The following is a 17,280-nucleotide window of genomic DNA, read 5'->3' as shown; positions in this document are numbered from 1 at the left end:
AGACATTCTAAGTAGAGGTATATGTATTAAATCACCTGTAAACATGGCCGGTTTAAAAATGGATGGATGTATTAAATTATGTTTTTGCAACACTAATCCCTGTTTTTTCTCTCTCTCTCTGTCCTCTCAACCCATTTTCTGTTTACCTGAATTATCTAAACAAATAATCTGATATAAACAACCACGGGAGTGTTTTTTCCGCCTGACTTCGAAGCGGGTGGTATGGTTCGGTTCAAACTCGGTGACAGTGTGATAGTGAGCGTAAGTTGTTCTGTTTCATTGTGGCCTGTGATTGGCTAGCAACCAACACAAGAATATATTTGCTTTTGCAGCTTGCTCCAGATACAGTTTGGTAGCTGTGGCTAGTCCACTCTATCACTAGCCAATCATCATTGGTGAAATCGATAGCGTATCCCTACGCCTGTGAGAAGGCAATGACGTATCCTTACACCTGTGAGAAAGCAAAAAAAAATGAAAAATTAATAATATCCGAATAAGGAGTAAATCTGTGACTTAAAGACTAGGCCAAAAGGATAAAATTTGACGAGAATGTGGAAATGTTACGGTTGCTGTCATCATCCTGTCTACGCGAAATGACATTGTCATGCAAAATTAACTTGCCTACTAAGTTACAACCCTGCAAACGGATATTTTCCAAAGTTAAAAAAAATGGCTTTAATTTGAATAATGTCATTAGATAAACGTGGACCGGGAGAGCGAGAACGGAACTTCAGGAAGTTATAGCATGTTTGAAGCATACAGGAGGAGACATAAAACTATTTCAATGAGTGTTTTTCTTTTCGTATGGTATTCAAATACTGTATCATGGATTTCCACCTAATGAGGGTTGGTGTCAGACATTCACCTTAATAAACAGATTTCACTGAACATATTTTTTTTAGCCTAAACATTCTCGTATTACAGCAATGGTGAGAGAGGGAGGTAATTGATGAAGAGGCACCATGTGATTCTTTGTGAGGCTTCTTCAATTGAGACAGAGGATCCTGTGACTTCTCCTCAATAAGCGAGATGAATCATGAGACGAGGGCCTTGTTAATGCGAATGGAATGACTCATGCTTACTCATAGACAATATGACAATGTGCTGGTTGAATAGGGTCTCAGAGGCATTTTGACAAAACATGGTTGAAATTTTTTGCATCCTGCCATCATCGAGAGTAACACAATCTGACATTGAATTTCAGATCCCTGTTTCTAACTGTCGAGGGTTAAACTTCAAATTCGTTAGAAAACAAATGCAAAAGACAAACAAAATGTTGCTTCAGTGCAAAAACTAAGTATTTGTACTTGGTTACTCCCCACCACTAGATCTGCGTGTGTGTTCGTGCGCACGTGGCTTTTGACCAGCAGGACATTGTTCCGTGTTTGCACAGTGAAGCCGAGCATGTTTGTCAATTACAACACGGTCGCGACTATTCCTTTTCTTGCCATTGCACTTGCTGTTGCCTGTTTAACTATGCAACTGATCATGAAAAGGGAGGGGAATCTAGCCAGCAAGACAAATAGAACCACGGTCTTGTGTTGATGCTGAATTTTAAAACAGAGCAATTCACCTTCACAACGAAACAACTGGCCATAAAAGGCTGTGGATGAGCATACCACGCCGATCAACATTTAACACCACTAATGGATTCCAAATATATTTGTGTTGGCTGGTTGGCTGTCGGCCATTGCACTTCAGCCATTATTTACTTTCACAGAGAGTCAAGTGGTTAGTAAACCATGAGCTGCTATGCTAAGATCGCAGTCACTCAGCTATTATTAGCCATGCTATTAATTTTCTTCTTGTTGACATGTTTTAAGAGTAATATTGAATTCATGACTGATCCTTTATGCTTCCGTCCACACTTGTGGGTGTCATCTATGCCATAGTTGTAGTAGAATATCAGGTGTGGCAAATGTACTCATATTGTAAAATTACATAAACACGAATCATCTTTCAACATGAAAAATATATAGGGCCTTCATTTAGCTCAGTGGCTTCTCCAATGACGGCGCTAGATGTCCAATCAATTTTAAATGCATGGCAGTATAAAACGGAATGTGTTTCTGGTTTAATTCATATTAATTTAATTTTATTAATTCTTACGCTTGACTTCAGTGCAAGCAGTTTGTGGTGGTACGTGTGATGGTTCCCTGTGATTGGCTGGCAACCAATATGTTCCCCACCTCAGGCACATGGTTAGCTGGGATAGGCTTCAGCACCCCTCATGACCCAACGTGGTATGGAAGATGAATGAATCACATTGATATTATCTTCATTAAAATTTTATTAAATAATGATTTTGTTAAGCCGCCTTGTGGTGTAGAGGTTCACTCGCCTGACTTCGCTGGGGTCAGTCATGGGCTCAATTCCCGCTGGTGGCAGTATAACTGTGAGTATGGATGGTTGTTCGTCTCTGTGTACCCTACGGCTGACAGGCGACCAGACTAGGGTGTATTCAGCCTTTCGCCCCAAATCAGCTGGGTTAGGCTCAAGCAACACCCACAACCCTTTCAAGGATGCGCGCTATGTCTCATCTCATTTTGTGAACCGCTTTATCTTCAATAGGATTACGGGGTGGTGGGGGGTTCTTGCTGGAGCCTATCCCAGCTGACATCGGGCCAGAGGACACTGTGAATTGTTGGCCAGCCAATCGCAGGGCACAAGGAAACAAAAAAACATTCACACTCATACCTAGGGGCAATTTAGAGTGTCCAATCAGCCTACCATGCATGTCTTTGGAATGTAGGAGGAAACTGGAGTATGCAGAGAAAACCCACACAGGCCTGGGTAGAACATGCATACTCCAAACCTGGTTTTGAACCCAGGTCAAGCGGGGTACACCCTGTATTGGTGGCCAGCCCATTGTGGGGCACGAGGTGACTCTTATGCAGTAGCTTAATGTAATACTTAAACATGACTATTTGTATTACATGTAAGGGTGAACTCTTTAGTCAAGATAGTCACATAGTGAGACTGACCAAAATAGCACAAATAATATCACTGAAAAGAAGCAACAAACCTTTGGGAGGGATAGACAATCAATTTAAAATAAAAAAAGTGATAAATGCACTTGTCAAGAACAAAAGTCACTCAATAAGTATCACTTCTGAATCCACTCAGTTGCCTGTGGTCTTTTTCAACTTCTGTTTGCTAGGTCTTATGCCAATTTGTCGACGGATTTCTTGACAGATTTCTTTTTTCGAAGGATGGATGTTCTGCCATAGTTTCAGTGAAGCCCCTGAAGCCAAAGGTATTGAGTGCACAGATAGTGATTTACACCTCGTCAGCAATGCCTATTGTCTCTGGTTGTATTTTTTTTCCTCAGTTCTTCTAATCAAATAGAGCAGGGGTCCCCAAACCGGTCCTCGATTACCGTTGTGAGTCCGTTTTTTTTGTTCCAAACAATTTAGCACAAAACTGCGATTAACGGATTGAACTTGTAAGACACCACATAGATCATTTTACCTCTGTAATACGATCAGGTGAAAAAGAGATTTGTTTTGAAAATCTCCCTATAATTTATTATTTAAAAACATTCATTCATTTTATGAACTGCTTATCCTCACAAGAGTCATGGGGGTGCTGGAGCCTATTCCTACTAACTAGGCAGATCACTCATAAGGAGACGGACAGTCATTCACTGTCATACTCACAACTGGTGCATTTTAAAGTGTTCAACCACCCTGCTATGCATGTTTTTGTAATCTGGGAGGAAGCAAGAGTACCCGTAGAAAACCCAAGCAAGCCCAGAAAGAAGCATTGGCTCCAGAACTGCGAAACTGACGCACAAACTACTTGCGCACCGGGCCGCCTATTTGAAAACAAGAATCTGATAATGTTGTGGCTATTCATGATTGGTACTCTCTATCATCTCAGCTAGCCAGTAGTTATTACATCCATTACTTGGGTGAATTATCCAGGACTACAGTGTAATAGGTCTGTGACATTTCCCTGATTGCTTTGTTGCTTTCCAGTGCTAAGAGCAGGGATCAGTAAGTTTCCACCTGTCCCGCATCCGTTTGCCCCCGCGACAATCTAGTGTAGGAACAGGTTTTTCCTCCTGTGCTGTAACAACACACAATAACAAGCACCAAGCCCTGATGTACTTTTGATACCAGGCTCTATTCCTAAACTGTCTGTCAATAGATCCTTCCCTACATACCAGTATGTTTGGGATTTGGGATCCAAAATTAACCTATTAAAGGCCAAACATTGTATGTTTGCCAGCGGTAATGATCAAATTCAAACAATGGTGATTTGAATCATCATCCCTTGTAAGACATGTTGTAAGTGTAAGCCTGCAGCTGTTCATACATAAGAGTATTTTAGGGTAATAGACACATTATTTCAAAACACATGCAACCATAGAGGTATCATGTAAATGTGCCTGGTGCCTATGAGAACAAAAGAGAGTGGGACACCAGATTTGTCAGCAGAGACAGGTGGGCTCCTGTAAGGCAATCTAATCTGGTATGGTATGTATGTTTATGTATTTCATAATCCCCTGTCAGACTGATGGCTTTGGGGCTTTGAAGGGGGAACGGAAGCTCAAAAGATCAGTGGCCTGCGTGTGTATTCTGCTTAAACAGTGAATCTATAACTGGGGTGTACAAACTCATTCATATTATTGTATTGGTTTCCTAAAGAGAGCCATTATCTCTGCCTACACTAAATAGGGACATCAATAGATGTTCTAATTTAAAACAACATTCAAAAAAAGTTATTTATTAATTTAGTTATTTATTTTCTTATAGATATATTCATTCCAACAGAAGAACAAAGGTAAATCCTAACTACAGGTGTCACTTTGTGCTTATAGTGAGTAGAAGGACAGTCATTTGCCCTATGTCAATCCCTTGTCATCAAGATCACAAAATCCGTATTCACTCTTGGCCACAAAAAGTTTAATTTGAAGGAGAGAAGAAATGATGTGTCAAGTGCCATAAATGTTCATATTCCTGTATATATAGTTTGAATTAACGTATGTCCTAGAGCAGTAATATATTGAAAAAATAAGGAACAATTAAGACATGAATTCAAATTCGTGTGGCACTTGTGTATTTTGCTCCAGGAGTTTTTTTTCTCATAAAGCTTATCTATTTGGCTGCTATTGAAGGCAATAGATGTCTTTTTAATTTACCTGTCAGGGACTAGAAGCGATCACATGATCCGACAAATATCAATTTTCACAATTTACTCACCGCCACAACACTTGCTCAGCGACCTGATCTGGCAGTGAATGAGTTAAGCTAATAATACATTTTCAATGGATGCCCTCTCCAGTGATCACTGCAATGGTTAAAACGGAGGTGGGTAATTTTTTTTTTAAAAAGCTCACAAAATAATGTTTCTTTTCAACGTGCCGACAATCAGATTTTTTTTCCGTTCTATCATGAAACATTACGTTTTTACAATTTTTTTGCTGAGCGGCCCACGCAAAAAAAAAATTGCCTTCTATTTGTCATCATTAAGAAGCAGCTGGGTGGTCTCCAACTGTTGTCGCTGCAGGAGTGCTACGTTTTTTTTATCAATATGGACTAATGTCATTTCTCTCTCGGGAATACTTCGGCTACAGTGTTTCCTGCTATCTCTGGATTGCCTGTGTGGATATTGGCTGCGAATTCTGGCAGAACAACGCGTTTCAAGAACACTCGAGTTATATCACCGTATTGCTCTAGTCTGACCAGTCACATACAAACGACAAGACAACACGCCATAATTTCCTTCTCAGAATATCTGCTCTAGAAAGTGAACTTCATTAGTGTTAAAAATAGTCTTTTTCATCTGTGCTGATCTGTGATTGGCTGGCTACCAATTCAGGGTATTCCCCGCCTCTGGCCCGAAGTCATATAGGATGGGCTCTGGCACCCCCCACGACCCTAGTGAGGATAAAGCGGTTCAGAAAATGAGATAAGAGATCTGTGCCGATGCCTACTGAGCCCTTTTGGAGTCGAGTAATGAGACATCAAAGTGGCCAAAAGTGTGGAGAGCTCAGTGTCATCTCCATTGGAAATGAAAGGTTGCTCCGTCTGAGAGGGATCTATTGAAAGATGACATTTAAAAAAATGGCAAAAGAGACTGCCAGCCCTTCTGAAGTTAGGTGAGTCATGCCCACATTATTCATACTCTGGTCAAACCCTTTAAATCTAGTACAACCCGCCCTCCCCCGCATCTCCCTCAGGGACGTCATGCTCCATTGAGGAGGTCCCTCGCAAAAAACACTTTTGTCCGGACCGTCATCACTTTCACATCTTCTCAGCTCTATGTGCGGCATAGACTTCTCCACAGGGAAAATACAAGTAAGGAAAAACAAGGGAAGGCTGGGAGGAAGATGAAGTCCCAAAAGGACAACACTAGTTTCCCAGATCTGGGAGCCTGGCCACATGACGTTAGAGGCCACAAAGTTTGTGTGAGGTTATGTGTGTGTGATACAGAGACCGTGACAGACTGAATGGACTCCCTCTGTATTCACAAAAGTGCAAGTAGCCTGGAGCCAGACAGACGGATACCTGGTGAAATGGAGCTTACAATGAGATACTACTGCTGTTTTGATAGGAGAAACAAGCCAGTGGTGGCTCAAGTTTTTACACTCAGAATTGAAGTAGAAGCACTGACACTTGAATGAAAAAGACAGGTAAAAATTAGAGATACCAAAATTGTCCAGTTAAAGTGAAACACAAGGTAAATCATGCATGATGAATTTCTAATAGCATTAACAATATGAAAGTATAAAACCTAAACATACACACAACAAACTAAACAATAGTTTGTTTTTTGCCTCATCTTAACTTTTTGACCATCCTTTGCCACATTGCAAACTGGCGAACAAAAAAGCCTGTAATGTGGCTGTATACTCACCCTGTTGCTACTGTGACAGTGAAATTTCCCGAAAAAGTTATCTAATCTAATCTAAAAAATATACCTGTGCTGGTTTGTCACTGGAACTATTTGTTTACCAAAATTTAATTGGAAACCATTTCTACAGCAAATATCCGTGTATAAATTTGCTTTAAAAGGTCTGCCTTTAAAGGCTTTGAGAAGACTGCATTCCAAGAGTGAGTTTTTTTCTTTTTTACCTTGCAACAACAAACTGCTGAGGGCTGCAACTAATTGACTTAAGTAAATACATCCTCTAGTCACATGAATTAAAGAGGGTTTCTTCTAGCAAAGTTACTAGCGATTACACGCTAGGAAATCTGGTCATTTCGAAGTAAAAGGTAACAAGAATATTTTAACAATGCAGTAGAACATAACTATGAGATCTGATGTCTACGATGTCATGCAATATGGATTTTTTGAATGCTACGCAGAGTGTTTGGAATTTGCCTGAGACTGCCCGACCACTGTGGATTTCTAGTCTAAATATAACTATTCAAGTTGATATTGAGATATAAGACATTATCTGAAAACCTATTTAAGTACAGTCACAAGGTAGTTGTCCTTGGTAACTTCCCAGCATTGCCATTTATAGTCATCCATGCATATAAATGTTGAATACAGATCTTCCAAGTTATAAACACATCCAAACAATGTTGCTATCCTTCCTCCCACATCTATTTTAAGCTCACAACAGAAAACACCGATCTTGTTAAACAGTGCAAAGCTGATGCCCAATCATTGATCGCAGGGGAAGTGGAACGTACTGTCATGGCCTGAGGGCGTGTTGGTTGCTGCACATCAGATGTGCAACAAAAGTCACCCGGCATGTCAGCATGGAGGTAACAGACAAATGTGCATATGTATGCGTGTTGTCAGCCTGCCGGATCTGAAACCCTCCACACAGATACTGGAAGCTCACTCAACCAACGTAGTTGTGTCAATATTGTTTCATTCCCAGTGGCTCCCCACTCATCTGGGTTGCTTCATAGCGATGCTCGGTAAAGAAAACCATTCAACTGCAGAGCAATTATACACAGAGTAGGAAAAAAGAAGAATTTTACACTACAATACAGCACCGTACTGTACAAGTATGTATCTGTTCTGCTAGACTGTTATTCTTGCAGAACTTCCATTTGGTCTACTTTTAACTATATTTCACATCAAGGAGTTATTAATAAAACTAAAATTATTGTCAACAGGAAATGATCTGAACAATGCCCCAAATCAATAGTCATGCAAAATCCATAGAAAGTGACTTACAAAGGCCTCAACATAAGTGGCCACTGATCAATCGATGATCGAGGATTCACCAAAATATAAAAGGAAATCAATTGGCACTTTTCAAATCAAGATCTAAACAAATATCTGCAAGAACTGATCCCAAATGGTCCGTAATAAAAAGGAAGCAACCAGAAATCCAAGACCTGTCAATGCTCCAAAATCAAAATGACGAGACTCAAAATAAACCGGAAACAACTGAAAGACATCAAATCAGCAGAAAGTCACCCAGAATTAACACCAGGAAGAGAATCGAAATGAACAGAAAGTGTGCCTGAAGTTATCCAAAAATTAACAGGGAGTTACCTGCAGAAGTTTAAAAAACAGCAGAGCAATCCCACAAAATCTCTCCAGAAACGGAATTTTGTAGTGACAACGACATTACACAAATGCTATTTTAGCCATAATTAGGACAAGCATTTTCAAAAATGAATCATTCATTTATTTTCTGAATGAAAACCTATCCTAGCTGACTTCGGGCCAGAGGTGAAGGACAGCAAATCGTAGGTCATGAGGAGACAGACAACCAATCACATTCATACCGGGGAATTTAGAGTTTTCAATCAGCCTATCGTGCATGTCTTTGGAATGTGGGAGGAAATTGGGATACCCGGAGAAAACCCACACAGGCCCAGGACAACATGCAAACTCCACACAGATGGACCGACCTGGATTTGGGGCAACGTGCTAACCACTCGCTCCACTGAGCCGCCCTTAAAAATGAATGCATAGATAAATTCATTCCAAAGCACAGATCTTTTTTTATCAAGATAAAAGTCAGTATAAAGTACAATATCAAGTGACATTTTGCACTGTATATAAATATTTGCAGAAATAAATCTTGCTGTTTAAAGCTCAGGAAACGAATCATCAAATTATTGACTTGAACGCTCACAGATATTTTTTTATTTACCACTAATGACATTACACTGACTGTATGAAGAACGCAGACTGCTTTTGATAACAAGTGACTGTCATGTTAGGCGGACAGATGAGGCTCCTAATTTAGCATTTTAGACAGCAACAAGTACCATTCAATTATTTTCTGAAACACCTATCCTCAAGTCGCGGGCGGTGCTGGTGCCTATCCCATTTAACTATAGGTACCAGGCAGGCGGCACCCTGAATCGGTTGCCAGCCAATCGCAGGGCACAAGGAGACGGACAACCATTCCAATTTAGAGTGTTCAACCAGTGTATGATCGATGTTATTAGGACATAGGAGAAAACTGGAGTACCCGGAGACAGCCCGAGGAGAACATACAAACTCAACAAAGTAATGATTGACTTGGGATTCAACCACCAACCCCAAAACTGTGAGGTCGATACCTTAACCGCTCGTCCAACCGACCGCCTTGCAACAAGTGTCAAATTACTGAAATAAAAGCACTGATATCATGCCTTTATGGTACTAACATATGTTCAGTGTTTTGGTTTGGTTTATATTTAGATAGTTCCTTCCTGTGTCCTGTTTCTACTATCTTGTCTTCTGAGTTGATTAAGTTTTCTTTTCTGCTTGCTCTTGTCAGCTATTCGTTTGTGTTAACCAACCTGCTTCCCACAACTTTTACTTGTCTTTAATCTCCCCCTTTTGTTTTTGGTTTTGGTCAGTTTTGCTTCCTACCAGCAACTGAATTTTGCTGTGTTTTCCTCCTAAAGTAAGTTTATCCCTGTTGTTTTTGAAACTTTGTACTTTGTTTTAGTATTTTTGATGAATAAACATTTTTTAGTTTGCACCCACTGCCCTCCTCTGTTTTCATTGCTCCCTGCTTTGGTTCCAATATCTACTAACAAAATCCTGTAACAACACTTCACATGACTACTTGCCATCATCTATCTCTTCGATACACAACCAATCTGATTACAGTGGAAAGTAGATTTTACTTTTGCAAGCCTTGAGACTATGAAAATGAAGTAAAAATATATCTTGGACATTTGGAATTTGTCCAAATTTGGCAATTATTGAAATGTGGAAGTTCTCCATGAGCCTGTGTGGGTTTCCTCGGGGTACTCCGGTTTCCTCCCACATTCCAAAAACATGCATGGTAGGCTGATTGGACACTCTTAATTGCCCCTATGTGTGGGTGTGCATGGTTGTCCGTCTCCTTGTGCCCATTGATTCTTGGTGTACCCTGCCTCTAGCCCAGAGTCAGCTGGGATAGGCTCCAGCACCCCCACGACCCTATTGAGGATAAAGTGGTTCGGAATATGAATGAATGAACGAATAATGGAATGAATGAAATGTCAATTTTTTTCAGTGAAAAAAGTATGAAGGAAACACAGTTTTGTTAATTGATTCTCCGGTCTCATACAATCCAGTTCAGTCCTATTGCATTTGCCTACAATGGCCCCCTTGTCTTAAGCGGGGGATTGTGAACTGAATGGCACAGAGCTGCGTGATCACAATATAGGCCCAAAATGAGAAGGAACTCGCTCCATTAAAACTGCCTCGTGGTGTAGAGGTTCATTTGTATGACTTTAGCGCGGTCAGGCGTGGGCTCAATTCCTGGTGGTAGTGGTATGATTGGGGGTGCTGATTGTCTCTCTGTGTGCCCTAAAGCTGACTGGCGACCAGTCTAGGGTGTAGTCTACCTTTTGCCCAAAGACGGCTGGGTTAGGCTCCAGCAAACCTTTCGAGGATGGGCGGTATGGAAGATGAATGAATGAAAGATGTGCTCTGTTTCCACAACATGATCACCCAATCTTCATTTTAACCAAGCTAGATTCCCTATATCCACAAAAGAGCCAGCAGCTACCACATGGACAACCGAAACACTAAAAACACCCTTGCATGTTCTGTTTTACTTTGATTGGCTGGAAACCAATTGAGGATGTAGCCCGTCTACTGCACATTGTTAGCTAGGATAAGCGCCACAACCTTCCCGATACTACTTTATTGTTGGCCTAAAAAACACTCATAGCTCTTGGACCTGAATATAATTCAAGATAATGCACCTCCCTATAAGACTAAACCATTCCAGATTCAGAATAAAACAAAAGTCAATTGTTCACTACTTCTCTTTGTACATCAAAAATATTGCTTAAAGTGATCATGTTTTGTTTTATATTTCTATTCCCACGATTTGTATGTAGTCTAAACTTTACCTAAATTTGTTTTCTCCCATCATATATCATTATTTATTTGGCACAGCAAACATATGCAAGGTGCAGTGCAAATCTTGTCTAACATTGGAACCAAAATCTCACTGGAAAAGTGGATAACATCTTTCAAATCAACGACATTTGGTTCAGCACCTTTGACACGCCAATAGTGGCCCAGAACCCAGGACAATGTTTGTCCTATATTGACGTAGAGAGAAAGTAGGGCGTCTCCAATGAGTACAGTAACAACATTGTGCTCCATTGTATGGTGATGACGATGGACCATGGTGGTGGCCTGACGACAATCTCATGGTCACACAATCTAACTGTGCAACTGGAAAACAACACATTACTAGTTGCAATTACCAAGTCAGTACCTTCAATATTAGTATAAAATACCCTCCACTGTTCTTAATGGCCATTCTAACTTCACATTCTAGATTTCACCAACTCAAATAGATCAACAGCAATTATTTCAGTGTCAGGTCTTCAACATTCATGGGCATTTTGCATATTTTTGGGATGTTAGAGGAAACTGACGTACCCTAAGAAAACCCACACAAGCCCAGGGAGAACATGCAAACTTCACGCAGCGAGGACCGACCTGGGATTGAACCCTCGACCCCAGAACTGTGAGGCCGACACACTGACCACTGATTCACCGCGCTGCCTAAATATGGATTTAAATATATATATAATTTCAATGTGTTAGCCAAAACTGTAAAAAAAATGTTATAAAAAAACACCAAAATATTGATGAGGAAATGAAAAATTCATTATACATTTAAAAAAGGCAAAAATGTAAGTAATTCTAAATCAAATACTAAACTGTAATGAAAATTAGGTTCAGCATAAAATTGCACTGAAAGTTATCCCCAAATTTATGTGAGTCGTGTACATTTGTAAAGTCACATTAGTGTGTTAGAACTCACTGTTTTGTGCGGTAGAACGCAATAAATGCAATCAAGTTATAATTGTAACGCCGACTTACCAGTTCCGAAATGAAAGTGTGGTTGTTTGGGGGGCGTTGCCATGCCATCAAAGCATGGATGACTGACAGTGTGACACCGCTGAGCACGGCAGCTCTCATTCGCACAGGTAGCAGCGTGTAAATGATGTAGATGAAGAAGACTGTCCACCAGACGCCCTCTGATGCATTGTTGGGATGCACCATCATCAGCCCATACACCTGCACTACGATCAGCACCCCGATCACCAGGTAGTTCACAATCCACATGTAGTCCTGGTGGAAGCCATTGCGGTTGCAAACCACCATCACAGTAAGGAAGAGTGCCATGACAACGCAGAGGACAGAGACATAGGCCACATCCGGAGCCTGCTGAATGCAATGGAAAGCTAGCATCACCCCGCACACCACCATTAGAACTCCCATGAGCATAGTGAGAGAGCTCTGGTTGAGTCTGAAGAAATAGCGCTGGTATAGACGCTCCAGTTTAGTTGACTGGAACTTCTTGGAGTGAAAAACCCACATCATGCGGATCCAGCAGCCGGCAGCACTCATGGTTTTGCACTGCCTTTCCACCGAATCCCCAAACTCCTCCTCTTTCCTCCCTTTTGCTTCGCCATCCTCAAAACCCATGTCTATGGCTTTCATTCTCAGATCTACACCTTCTCCTGTTTTTTTCCCATAATGGTCTTCTTGCCATCCGCGTAGGTCTAAGTTTCGTTTGCTAGGGTCTGCTCGGGTGTGGTAATTCTGGTGGGCTACGTTCGGTGGATCCGGGTCCTCGGGATCTCTGAGGCAGCTCATGTAGCGAGAAGTGCAAAGCGAGGACTTGACTTTCTTCTTTTTGCCATTGCGCTCTCCCCAAGGTGCCTTTTGTTCGTCCACTCTGCCCACAAAGAGTCCTCTGGCCCACGACATCCTAAACAGAAGGTGAGGGGCAATTAGGACAAATGTAGGGGTCAAACTAAGTGGTTCTCAAATAAACGGCTACACTCCACAATAGTAGTGTAGACGTTACAGTTGAGAGTTAAGCCAAGAAAAACATGATTCAATGTTCAAGTCATCAATGCTACTATTGGACTTCATTTCAGCCAGTATTAAAGGATTAACTGCGTATTCTGATTTTTCCGACCGTTTATATGAAAAACGGACCCTCGTATCATGACGGAATGGATTTCCAATTACACTTAATCAGCAAACGCTCATTCTATGCTGAATAGACCAGTCAACTGGCTTGAAAGATTTCTCAGACTGTATCTTGCGTTTTAGTCATTTGGATCTCGACTGAATGGTTTCTTTCTTTGAAGAGGATTTGCAATGATTTTCAAAAGACTGAGAGTATACTGCTTTTCTAGGTATTTGCAGATTGGTTAGTAGCCAGGCGTACGCAAAGGTTGTAGGGGTACTGGAGCCCATCACAGCCAACCGTGGGCAGCAGGCACCCTAAATTGGTTGCCAGACAATAGCCATTAATGCTCACATTCATACCTAACCACAATTAAGAGTGATCAACCAGCCTACCGGGCGGCCCGGTGGGGCGAGTGGTTAGCGCGTGGGCCTCACAGCTTTGGAGAACTGGGTTCAAGTCCAGGACGGTCCACCAGTGTAGAAGTTGCATGTTCTCCCCGGGCCTGCGTGGGTTTCCTGCGGGTACTGTGGTTTCCTCCCACATTCCAAAAACATGCATGGTAGGCTGATTGGACACTCTAAATTGCTCTTAGGTATGAGTGTGCATGGTTGTCCGTCTCCTAGTGCCCTGCAATCGGCTGTCCACCGATTCAGGGTGTCCCCAGCTTCTGGCCCAGAGACAGCTGGGATTGGCTCCAGCACCCCTCACGACCCAAATGAAGATAAAGCGGTTCCGAAAATTAGATGAGATGAGAACCAGGTTACCCTGCATATTTTTGAGAGTTGTGAGGAAACCGAGTACGCAGAGAAAACCCACGCAGGACCACCAGTAAAGTTTTACTTGAACATTTCATTACAGGTTGATATTATTTTTTTACTTGCGTTCAATTAATATGAAAAAAACTGTATGTGCACACTTACCTGTGTGGTAGGTTTTAACACTTTGCTGTTTGGCCTAGTTCATACCAACGTGTGTGTCCACAAAACAGACAGCGTTCTGCCGTCTTCCAGTGTTAATGTCGTAGTCGTGCACACCAACTGTTGTCTCTGATGGCCTTCATGTCTCCTGAATGGAAAAAAGACAACACACACAACATCAGCTGCAGATCCAGATCAGGCGGATTTTCCTCTCTCATCGGTCCACTGGACAATGTCATTTATCACAACAACCTGCTTCTGGCATGGGTGTACTCCATTTGACAACAAAGGCCTCTTTGGTAGTAAGTAGGCAACAATCACAGATGAAGGGCTGTCCTGCCATACTCAATTGCTCATGTTCAACCTGGGAGCACTTACTAAAGCTAGCTTCAAATGCACCGACCTCCAAACCTAATACTACTATAAGCATATCTGTGTTCTGGACGGGTGGGGACGAACCGTGTGGAAGGTGCACGTGAGGCTGGCAAATAGAAACATGATAGGAACACAATCAGCAGCACAAGAGCCCCATTCCCAGTTATGTCATGCATGGTATCAACTAAAGAACCCGTGAGTGCAAACCATAGGACAAGGCATGCTATTCCTATATATGACTAAGTGGAACAGCCAAGCGATGGTGGCGGCGGCCAGTTATTACATAAGAGGACGCTTGCTCGCTCGCTCGTTCGTTCGTTCGACAGCACATGCAGCACGCCGCCCTCACACACTCACGAGTGCTGGAGCCGAACATTCCGCGGGGCAACTTACTAAAGCGGTCCGGGGATGTGCTGTGCTGCACTGCCCGCCCGGACGCGCAGCGGCTCTTAGGACCCGAAGATGGAAAGTGCACAATCAGCGGCACTTTCCTCAAGCCGCTGTTACTTGGACTACGAGGGGCGGGTATGCGTACCGTGCACGTAGCTCTCTGGAGAGGTTGATTTTTTTGGAGGCGGGTTCGCGTCCCGAGACTCCGGGACCCACGACGTTGACGCTGGAAACTGATACGGATGCAGCCGCAGCTGTGTGAGCCTACGAGCTTCGACCCGAAGTCTGCTTGCTGCCTGCTGTCTTCTCCTCCTCCTCCTCCACTCTCTCTCCCCCTCCGTCTCTCGCTCTCTGCCTCCTCCCTCTCTCACTCTCCCCCCCCCCATCTCTCTCTCTCTCTCTCTCTCTCTCTCTCTCTCTCTCTCTCTCTCTCTCTCTCTCTCTCTCTCTCTCTCTCTCTCTCTCTCTCTCTCTCTCTCTCTCTCTCTCTCTCTCTCTCTCTCTCTCTCTCTCTCTCTCGCTCTCTGCCTCCTCCCTCTCTCACTCTCCCCCCCCCCCATCTCTCTCTCTCTCTCTCTCTCTCTCTCTCTCTCTCTCTCTCTCTCTCTCTCTCTCTCTCTCTCTCTCTCTCTCTCTCTCTCTCTCTCTCTCTCGCACACACTCTCTCCCTCTCTCTTTCTCCCTCTCTCTCCCTCCTCCCTCTCTCTTTCTCTCTCAGTGTCTCTCTCCTTCTCTACCTCCCACCATCCTCTCCCTCACTTCCTCCATCACCCGTCTCTCTCTCTCTTGCTCTCTCTCTCTCTCTCTCTCTCTCTCTCTCTCTCTCTCTCTCTCTCTCTCTCTCTCGCTTTCTCTGTCTCTCTCTCTGCCCCCTCTCTCTCTGCCCCCTCTCTCTCTGCCCCCTCTCTCTCTGCCCCCTCTCTCTCTGCCCCCTCTCTCTCTGCCCTCTCTCTCTCTCTCTCTCTCTCTCTCTCTCTCTCTCTCTCTCTCTCTCTCTCTCTCTCTCTCTCTCTCTCTCTCTCTCTCTCTAAGAAGTCTGTACCACCACCTAGTGGTTACAAATTTATAGGACAGGTGGTGACTATCTAACTATTTTATCGCCTACGATCACGGTTGTCCTTCATAAGACCATTTGTGGTAACTTATATGAATGACTTATTTAATACATTCATTCATTCATGCATTTTCTGAACCGCTTAATCCTTACAGGGGCCGCAATCATACCTTGGGGCAATTTAGAGAGTTCAACCAGGCTACTATGCATGTTTATCAAATGTGGAGGAGGAAACCAGAGTGCCGGGAGAAAACCCACATAGGCCAGGGGAGAATACGTGCACTTTATAAAGTGACCTATTTTTTTCAATTAATTTTTTTCTTCAAAATTAGGACCTTTAATTTTTGATAGGACATTTAAAAAGTTATATATGAGCAATAATTTCACATTTTAAAATTAGGATACTCTTTATTGCATTGCTTTTCTATAATTATAACAAACTTTATTCATTCATTCATCTTCCGTAACGTGCATCCTCATAGTCATAGGGCACACAGAGAGACGGAGGGCTACTCTGAGAATTGAACCAAGACCGAAGAACCACTCCATCATTGGGTGGTTCCTTTAAGAATTTATTTTTAAAAAAACTAAGTAGATTGTATTAAGATGAATCAATAGAGAAGTGCATACTGAATACAGCACTGAACACGCTGAAGTAGATTTCATTTTATGTCAGTAGATGTGCAATTTATTTCAACCCTAAAGAATAGCTGCAAACGCTAATGTTTCAGGGCCATTGCCAGATGACTAAATGTCCAACCAATTTTGACGGTGACTGTTTAGACAAGGGGTGGGCAAACCTTTCGGCCCGGGGGCCCACATTGACTTTAAAAGTTTAACAGATGGGCCGGGTCAGCAGAAGATACGATACATATAAAAAACTGCATCCGTTAACAGTACATATGAAACATAAACAGAAAAAAGGACTAAAGTATTAACATACTCATCATTAAAGTAAAAAGTACAAAGTAAAGTAAAAAGGAATGTATTAAGAAATATTAAAATGTAAATTAAAAAAAGATAGAGGGGGTGTAAAACACGAAAGACAAATAAGAGTGGACACAGCTACTGCCACAGGGTTCCGCGTGACAGCGCCATCATGGAGATAAAAAATAATAATCATTTAAAAATAACATTATTTGGACAACGTGGGCGGGCCTGATTAACATGCCTCGTGGGCCGAT

General features: G+C 42.3%; 1 protein-coding gene across 5 annotated transcripts in view; it reads right to left on the bottom strand.

The window, feature by feature from the left end:
• Positions 1–15,381, bottom strand: part of LOC144196419 (adenylate cyclase type 6-like) — a 42,190-nt gene extending 26,809 nt beyond the window's left edge. For 2 of the 5 annotated variants that reach the window (XR_013326291.1, XM_077716587.1), the window contains exons 1-3: positions 15,188–15,381; positions 14,281–14,425; positions 12,256–13,150 (exon numbers count right to left, since the gene is read on the bottom strand). Coding sequence is in view for 3 of the 5 variants with exons in the window: in XM_077716587.1 (XP_077572713.1) it covers positions 12,256–13,149 (894 nt within the window). In the remaining 2 variants the exon portion in view is untranslated. Of the gene's footprint in view, positions 1–12,255; positions 13,151–14,280; positions 14,426–15,045 lie in introns of all 5 variants that reach the window. The other 3 variants (XM_077716589.1, XM_077716588.1, XM_077716590.1) reach the window with 3 other exon arrangements.
• Between the last annotated feature and the right edge of the window lie 1,899 nt (positions 15,382–17,280).

The sequence above is a fragment of the Stigmatopora nigra genome, chromosome 1, assembly GCF_051989575.1.
Source record: "Stigmatopora nigra isolate UIUO_SnigA chromosome 1, RoL_Snig_1.1, whole genome shotgun sequence".
Taxonomy (NCBI): domain Eukaryota; kingdom Metazoa; phylum Chordata; class Actinopteri; order Syngnathiformes; family Syngnathidae; genus Stigmatopora; species Stigmatopora nigra.
This window is presented reverse-complemented; position numbering and strand designations above follow the sequence as displayed.